At 46.2% G+C, this 8,825-nt stretch overlaps 1 protein-coding gene across 1 annotated transcript; it reads right to left on the reverse strand.

Annotated features, from left to right (window-relative positions):
- Positions 1-2,653: 2,653 nt before the first annotated feature.
- On the reverse strand, positions 2,654-2,992 carry LOC119098622 (cuticle protein 7-like; the record flags this gene model as incomplete). The annotated part of the gene is made up of 1 exon (XM_037221595.1): positions 2,654-2,992. A coding segment is annotated over one exon (330 nt), but the record flags the coding sequence as incomplete, so codon positions are not given.
- Between the last annotated feature and the right edge of the window lie 5,833 nt (positions 2,993-8,825).

The following is an 8,825-nucleotide window of genomic DNA, read 5'->3' on the forward strand; positions in this document are numbered from 1 at the left end:
TTTCTGGTCTGGTTTAAATGTTGGATATAAGGACTGTTTCAAATATCATTAAGTGCGGTATGACCGTTTTAATACCGAAAAAGAACAAAGATCGAAAACAAATGGACCGTCTTTGGCCCATCAGCCTGCTGAACGTTGTATACAACATATTAACAAAAGCTGTACTGCGAAGACTAAATGCAGTCATGGATAACATAATAAGTGAATATCAGGCAGGGTGTTCTTCCGGGAGGGTTTATAGACGAAAATTTGAGGAAAATTATCGACGTAATTCGGTTTGCAAAAATCCACAACACGCCTTGACTGACAATGTTCTGCGATTGGCGTAAGACAACCGCAGAGCATGAATATGATTCGGTGGACTCGGGAAAACCTGTCGAAAATATCTCGGGTTGTCAAAAACCTGAACTGTGCAGTGTTCCGTGAACGCATCAACCTTTTTTTAGGTAACTGCACACCTTTGAATTACGTCCGGAAGTTTTAAGCAACCATCGTTGCACGACCGGCAGAACAAGGCTTGCCCTTTGCCCCCGTTTTCTTCTCGAAAAACTGCGCTTTCATGCATATAAGCTTTTCATGTACCTGATATGGGGTTGACTGCAAACCCAGGTCGTAATTTATCAACCAGAAATCTCCAAAACATAGCAACTCAAACGGGTGCGGCTGTAACATGTGTGTAAACGCCTGTGACTACTTAAGTCAAAGCAGGTGGTGATCGAGGAGAGGTTTGACCATGGTTTCCACCATCCCTTCAAAAACCACACCAAAAAGTTAAGTTGCGCTGTTGTCGAGCTTACTTGCTTCCTCTATATAAGCTCGTAGATGCTTCTGTCGTGCGCAAAGCGCAAAACATAGGTGGGTATGTTGATATGGCGGCAGGTGACGGCCAGGAGTGCGGCAACAATGAAGGCCTTCATTCTGGCGGAGGGTGGTGTGTGTGCGACTGGACGGTCATCGGTTGGCTGATGCCGAGACGCCGAAGGCTTTCATTTTTATACAAATCTGGAGGGGCGCATGACCTTGGTGAGAACGGGGCGGCTGGCCCTGTTTAGTGTGAGTATTGTGGGAGAAACCCCTTTGGCTTTGAGAGAAATCGAGAAACAGAGGTCCTTGAAAAATCGGACATGGGCGGGATCAGTGCCCGGCAGCTGTGATCTGCCGCATGTAGGCTATAACCACCATCGCAGTTCACCTTTTCATATGTATGAGGGTGTTCGGAACACAATTTTCCACTATTTGGAATTGCACGCGAAATTTTGATGCACGAAATGTGGTATATAGCAAAGACGACAAACACTCATTATGTTTGTGAGGTCCCAATATGACTACAATTGACCTGCCACTTATGAGGAGGTACCGATAAAATGGCATCACTAAAACATCATGACATCGTCAGCGACTTCATGACAGTGCATGTCGGTGATTTTAGACGTACTAGTGTCAGCATTCAAAGTACAGCTGAGAATGCCGTAACAGGTAGGATCCCATGGTCTTTCGTACATATCTAAAAGCACATTGTTCTTAAACTTGTAAGCTGTAATTTAGTTCGAGCCTTTAAAATTGATGAACTTTTAGATACAAAGCATAGCCCACCTATTTAGGATCCATGGCTTCTTCCAGCACAGTTGCTCACCTTGAACACGCTTAATGTGTGTGGGATATCACGATGCGTACCGAGTTAGCTTTTCGCAATCACCAGAAGTTTGTCATGTAAGGACGTTTCAAGTACTATATTGCGTGAGAACATTGCTTTCACAGGCTGGTTGCGACTTTGTGGTGGTTTGTGCTCCACACCAAGATATATTTGATGCACATTGAGGGACTGCAACGCCTCTAAGTAAAAATTTCAATCAAATGGTGCGTAGGGAAGGATTTCCCGCAACATATTTCACGTCATCTTGATCAACTGACAATTTTTGTGTCATCCTTGTTGAGTGAGGTGGCCTGAAATGCTCCCAGAATCTCTAGAAAAGTTGGAGTGGGAGCAGCAGGGCTAAGTGGCAAAGCGCAGCGGATGTCTTGTGGAAGGCTGCCTCAATGTAATGTCCTTCACACCAGCACAAGCCACGTGCGATGCGTGAAAGTGGTTTAAACACGCCTACGGTGGGGATGCCAATTTCTTCAACCTCCTCCGAGGTTGAAGCAAACTTCGGAACGGTGCGGTGTAGCCATTCCACACGTTATATCACAGAAGGCAATTTGGCAATGAGCTCAGAGGTCTTCAAAGATGCGGACATGGGCGGGGTCAGTGACCGGCGGCTGTTTTCTGCTGCATCTGGGTTATGGTCATCGTCACAGTTGATCTCGTCAAGTGTAGCTCAGTCGTAGCTTAACTGTCGACTTTTTTAGAATAAGACGTGACATTTTTGCTCCCACGGCACGAGATATCTAACAAGTACTAGAAGCTCGTATCACGTGGTCGGAGCTGCCATTCCCGCCACAATGTTATGTATATATATATATATATATATATATATATATATATATATATATATATATATATATATTCTGTGGTGCGAGAAGGAACCAAAACAAGCTGGATATTCTTGCATCCTCAATGTATTTGGTGTTTCACAACATTGAACAATGGAAGGACCATTTAAACCAGTTACACAATAAATACATTCCAAAACAAGCAGAGTAATATCCTAAACTTCAGGGCTTAGTTGCTGTACTTCTGGACCGGGCGGTAGGCGTAGATGGGCTCCTGCTCGGGCTCCTGGTACACGGGAGCGGGCTTGTAGACGGGGGCGGCCTTGTAGACGGGAGCAGGGGCGGCCTTGTACTCGGGCTCCTCCGGATACTGGGCCTCGCCCTCGTACGTGACCTCGGCGTTGTAACCAGCGTAGTCGTCGACTGTGTACTTGACCGTCTGAACGCGGCCGTCGGGCAGAGCCACCGTGTAGTAGCCGGACGTCTGCTTGCCGTCGCTGTTCTCGTTGGCGGCGAACTTGGAGCCCGACTCGTAGTCGCTGACCGAGTAGTCGAAGGCGTACGGCGAGGGCTCGAACTCGGGCTCCTTGTAGGCGGCAGGGGCGTGGTAGGCGGTGGGGGCGTGGTAGGCAGACGGAGCCCGATAGGCAGACGGGGCGTCGCTGGCGGCAGCGACGGCCAGGATGGCGGCAACAATGAAGACCTTCATTCTGACGGAGGGTTGTGTGCGTGCGACTGGACGGTCAGCTGTTGACTGATGTTCAAACGCCGGACGCTTTCGTTTTTATACCGATCTGGAGCGGCACGTGGCCTTGGTAAGAACCGGGCGGCTGGCCGTGCTCAGTGTGTGCATTCTTGGTGGGCGGGGTCAGTGTCCGGCGGCTGTGATCTGCCACATCTAGGTTATGGTCACCGTAACAGTTAATCTTTTCATGTGTATGGGGGTGGTCGTAACTACATTTTGTACTTTTTTGGAGAAAGACGCGAAATGTTTGGACGCACGTAATGGGGTATCTAGCAAACGCCACAAACACGCATTAGGTGTTAAGGCCTCGTTATGACCGTAATTGACGGCGAACGCTGCAGGCTGGCGATATCCATGTCCGCGTTATTGATAACGTGCGTGTTGTCTGGTTCGTCTGATCTGCACACAAAGGCGAAGGCGTTAGAAGTAGAGGAGTTCAGTGGCTTTATATTCACTGATGAGTTTGGAGATATGCTGGTGGAAGAAACCGACTTGTACGCAGATAAGTGCATGGACAGCATCCAGCTGACCACAAGAGCGATAGCACGCAAATTGACTCCTGTCACCCCATCCGAAATGAGAAAAAGGACGCTTTGAATGCTGACTAGTTTGGAAAGAATATGCCTGGAAGACTCTGGATTTAATTTTTTTGAAAAATGGTGGCAGAACCCACACTTTAGAGGCTATGTCTTTCAATCGCCTCTACTTCATGTATCAATTTTTCACTTCGCAGACAACAGCACCAAACTAGATGACGCATTGCGGCTGTATGAGATGCAAACCCTTCTGAAGTTGTTTTTTAAAACCCTTTTGTAACCGTCTGTCATCTGAGCAAAGCCTAAGCCTGGACGAAGCTGTCATTCCTTTCGAGTGGGTGACTGCTATCAAGACTTGCAATCGTGTGAAGCCCAACAGGAACAGCAGAAAAGCATATGCCCTGACAAATGCAAATACCGGCTATCTATTGAACATAGATACTTATTGTGGAGCGGTCCCCAAGCTGAAGAGGCAGGTTGTGAATCTGATGGAGTCATTTTTGAGCAAAGGTCACGTGTTGTATACGGCAACTCAGAGAATAGCGTCATCATGTCCCGCTTGCTTCTACGGTTCGAAACTGGCACATGTGGCGCTGTTCGGTTTAACAGAGAGCTGAGCAAAGAATGTCAAGAGTCCACAAAACTTTTGAAAAATGGGTGAGATTTGCAGTCACGGACGGCGATTGTGCAGTGGTGTCTTAGGACACAACAAAACTTTACTGTCATAACAACAAAACACGACGCTAAAACAGTCTCTGTCACATCAACGAGAGGAAAAATACGATGCAAACCTGAATGCGTCGTGGTGTACGATCCGGGCATAAATGGTTTGTCGACCATGATAAACCAGAACCAATCATACTTTCTCATCTGCAAAGGTCTATGAAATGGATTAAAGAAGTGTTCCAATTGTTGTTTTGCAGGACAGCTCTGTATTACGTGTACTTCATTCACAAAGCAGACAGCGAGACACTTGTCTCTCACGGAGATATTCTCATCTTGCTCTATCCAAGACCACTCATTAAGTTACTCGTTCGTCGCGCTTCACGGGTCTAGTGTCGAAGTGTCTGGCTGGCTCCGTCTTCTATTTTAAACTTCCAGTGGTCATCCCAACGCTCCAGAACTAAAAAGAAAGCGGTCGTCGTAGCCAGGGGTGTCAAGTTCGAAAATTAATTGAGGGATCTCCCCGGATCACGACCGACTGAATTTGCGTCTTCGATGTTAGAGTTTAAAAATATTGGATATTTGGTAGGTTCAAAATTGCTTTTTATGCAGAGAAATTACTTCCCATTTCAAGTTAATCTGAGCTGCCTCTTTGTGACAAGCTTCAAGAGGAGAGTATGTCGCTGGGAAAATACTAATAAACATAAGTATACTATCACTCATGACTACCGCTGTCGCTGATCGTGTTGTATAGCCACTACAGTCACGACTGCGAGACAAATACATTTGACCTACTGTTGGTAAAATGCGTTAATTTGTATCTGCCCATCCCTCCTGTGCTTTTCAAAGCTGCTACATATTGCGGTTCTTTATCGCAATTCAGGCGCTATCATTTGAAAGACATGCCAAGCATTTGCAGATTGACTCAACATAGGAAGGGGGCTACCGTGACAAAAAACATTTACAAAAAGAACACAATATTTGGTAAAAATTAACATGATACCAGAAGCAATCTGTTTAGGTACCTTTTGCCAAATGTGCGAATGGTTATGATAATTGTTCTGTATTATTTGGTGCAGTAATCTCGTTCTATTTAAATGTATCGAGAGGTCCAAAGGAACTTTATATAATTTCCTCACTGACCTTGTGATTCCTCTGGGGTGTCTTGAATAATTTCTTCTGGTGTTATTTGCCACAGTCAAAACTGATCTTTGTAACAATAAAATGGGGAAAGGAGGAAAAGCCACCCAAGTCACATCGGCGCCGAACAAGTTTGACTATCGTTGAACACGCGCTAGGGTGGGGTCATTTTAAAACCCTTCCTCCGAAGGTTTTCCGGAATGGTTTCCGAACGGCGCAGCGTAGCCGTGCCAAATTATGCATGTCTATAGACAGTGTAACAGCGAATCGTTTGGCGTAAAAATGTAGACATACCTTATAATGCCACTGACCTACGACAGGTAACAGTCATGCTATGGAATCAGCGAAGTCAATTTCCAGGGAATCGTTCAATCTGATGCCATAATCGAGCGATAGATGAAGCCATACATCTATGAGATACTTTCTTGGGCAACACAGCGATTGAAGGAACAAATTTCACTAACCTAGAGTCAGGTATAAAGGTCAGACCAAGGTCAAAGCCAACCGGCCTTATAACTATGCGGATTGCTGTAAAGGATAGTTTCTGGTGTTCATTTCATGTGAGCTTCTTAAAGGTCAGCATAGGCCACTGACCTAAATTGACCCAGGTCAACATTTGTTTTTAGGAACATACCGCCTAGCGTAATCGTTGTCGCTTATCCAAATACAAACGCAAAGCTGTCTTGTATTATTTTGGTCACCATGGCCTTCGAAAGGTCAAACAAGGCCACTGAACTTAAATGAGCGTGTGACCTTTCGCTTAGAGTAGGGATCTAGGTTTCTCTGGGCATTTTGGAGACTATCCTTGGGTTTAACCTTGTTCGCGCCATTGATCATGACCAAGGAACCGCAAACTTTCACCTATGGGAGTTCATGTACAGGCCAACACACCATGTAAATTTGGTGTCCTAGCTCTCTGTGGCCACCTGGACCACTCGACCACGAGTGTTTACAGTTGCATGTTTGGCTGTGATTGTCAACAAACGCTGGGAGCCACGGGAATTTTGGTAGAGGAGACAAAACAGTTGGGTGACAGGCATTTCCAATGTTCAGTAACGAAACAGTGATAGGGAATAGCAATGTGTGCAGCCGGTTCGTGTCCGGCCAGAAGAGAGTGAGTTGACTTCCCCTCTAAGATTTTTCGAGCGCAGCTCCACTGCGGGGTTGTAGCCACGCTAAATTTTCAGTGGTGCCTGTTTAGCTTTTCAGTTGGCATCCTTTGTGCGAATTGGAAGTTTGATCTGCTAGGTTCAGTAACCTCAGTCAGGTAAAAGGGTCCACCTCCAAAAGACATTGACCACGCATAACTTTTTGATAGGTTATTTACTATTCCTTAAGCATGATGGTGCCTGAGAGAACATGATAGCACCTACAGGATATCTTTCACAATTTTGAAAACGGACAAGATCAGTGACTTGAGGTCAAGTCAATGTTGTTTTTCGCGACTAAGACATCTTTGTATGTACACTTGTGTAAGTTTGGCGTTTGAGTATAAGAAAAAGAGTACTTACGCGCACGGGCATCACATTGCTGCAGCGCACATGACCTTGGCCAAGGTCATGACCTAGCTATATGGGTGCGTTCTGCAAAACACATCTTGAGCTCAAAATAGGCTGTTTAGTTCGGTGATGTTCAGCTGAGATTTACCATATTCCATTGAACGCATATTATGATTTCATTCTTATGCAAAATGAGTTCAAAGTAAGTCATGCCAGGTCAGTGACGTCTTTTCGTTCACTCAAGGTCACATTAAGTCATTTAAGACCAATGACTTCTGTCGTCTGTAAAGGAGAGGCTAAATAAACGAGTGCACCGCGTGCAACCGCATCTTCATCGTGTTTGTGCAGCTGATGGCGTATAATTTCATTACCGACGTGCCTGTTCCCAGTTGCTTACAAAAGCACTACCAAGCGTTGAAGAGACTGTCATATGGTGTACAACAGCTATGCAAGCTTAAGTGTCCGTCGATATTTAGCACATTATCTTTGATCACAGGAAAACATTGTACTCGTTACTTAGAAGTGGTTAGCATTAAGCTGACCCCAGCAGACTTCTCAGTCATGCTAGAATGCTATTCATGTGTCTACGATACTTTCCTCACCGCTGTGCCTTATAAAATAATTAAGTCAGAAGCGCATTGCGAAACACAAACAAGGCCGTAAGCTTGCTTTTTATTTTGCTTGTTTCATGTCTGAGTAAAAAGAAATTATGGGCGAACTATGGTTAATACTTTGACCTACCCAGACTGAAAAGATGATGACAAGTTAAAGTGCTTTATTTTCAACCTTCCTTGTTTATTGTGTATCGACTCTTAGATGCGAACTTTATCCGCAAAACCCCAAAAATCGGACGATTTGGGTGCACTCCGTATGTATTTGATAACTAACAACAGCAAACAATAGCGTGCTGAATCAGTCACACAATAAATACATTCCAAAACAGCACTAATGTCCGGAAATCCGAAGCTCAGAGTTTGGTTGCTGTACTTCTGGACGGGACGGTAGGCGTAGATGGGCTCCTGCTATGACTCCTGTTACAAGGGAGCGGGCTTGAAGACCGGGACAGCCGTGAAGATGGGAGCAGGGGCAATCTTGTACTCCTTATACTACCTTGTACCTTGTACTTGTACTTGTACTTTACAGAGGGCACCAATGGAGGTATGTCATAGTATGGGCCAATGTCAGGTGCTCTTCAATCATTAATAGTTGTGAACGTAACCTAGGACTTTTCTGTTACATACAAACACCGAACTAAACAAAAATACGTACAAATTTGCGACATTCACGAAAAATAGGAAAATTGACAACTGTGAACAAGGAAAAATGATCCCCACAAAAAGACGGCGCATTTAAACCTTTTAGAGGTTGACATCCTTAGCCTGACCAAAGCCACTGACCTCGGTAGATGAAAACTTCAGCTTTGAACGCAGGCTGCCAAAATGACCAACAAAAATGACGTGTTACTGGGATTGTTCTTTTTGACCTGTGCTCGAAAAAAAAAAACTGCTGTGAGGGAAGTGAACAGCCCCACCCCCCCCCCCCCCCCCCCCACCCGCCCCCCCCCCCCCCCCCCCCCCCCCCCCCCCCCCCCCCCCCCCCCCCCCCCCCCCCCCCCCCCCCCCCCCCCCCCCCCCCCCCCCCCCCCCCCCCCCCCCCCCCCCCTCCCGCTACACCCCGGCCAGACGCTGGTTAAGCTTAGGACTTGGCTGCTGTCCTTGATGCCTGGGAGGTGTAGATGGGCTCCGGCTCAAGCTCCTGGTATATGGTAAGAGGCTTGCACCCATGCGCCACGGTACCCAGGCACCCAGG

This window comes from Pollicipes pollicipes, unplaced genomic scaffold, assembly GCF_011947565.3.
Source record: "Pollicipes pollicipes isolate AB1234 unplaced genomic scaffold, Ppol_2.1 Scaffold_4740;HRSCAF=5597_pilon_pilon_pilon, whole genome shotgun sequence".
Classification (NCBI taxonomy): domain Eukaryota; kingdom Metazoa; phylum Arthropoda; class Thecostraca; order Pollicipedomorpha; family Pollicipedidae; genus Pollicipes; species Pollicipes pollicipes.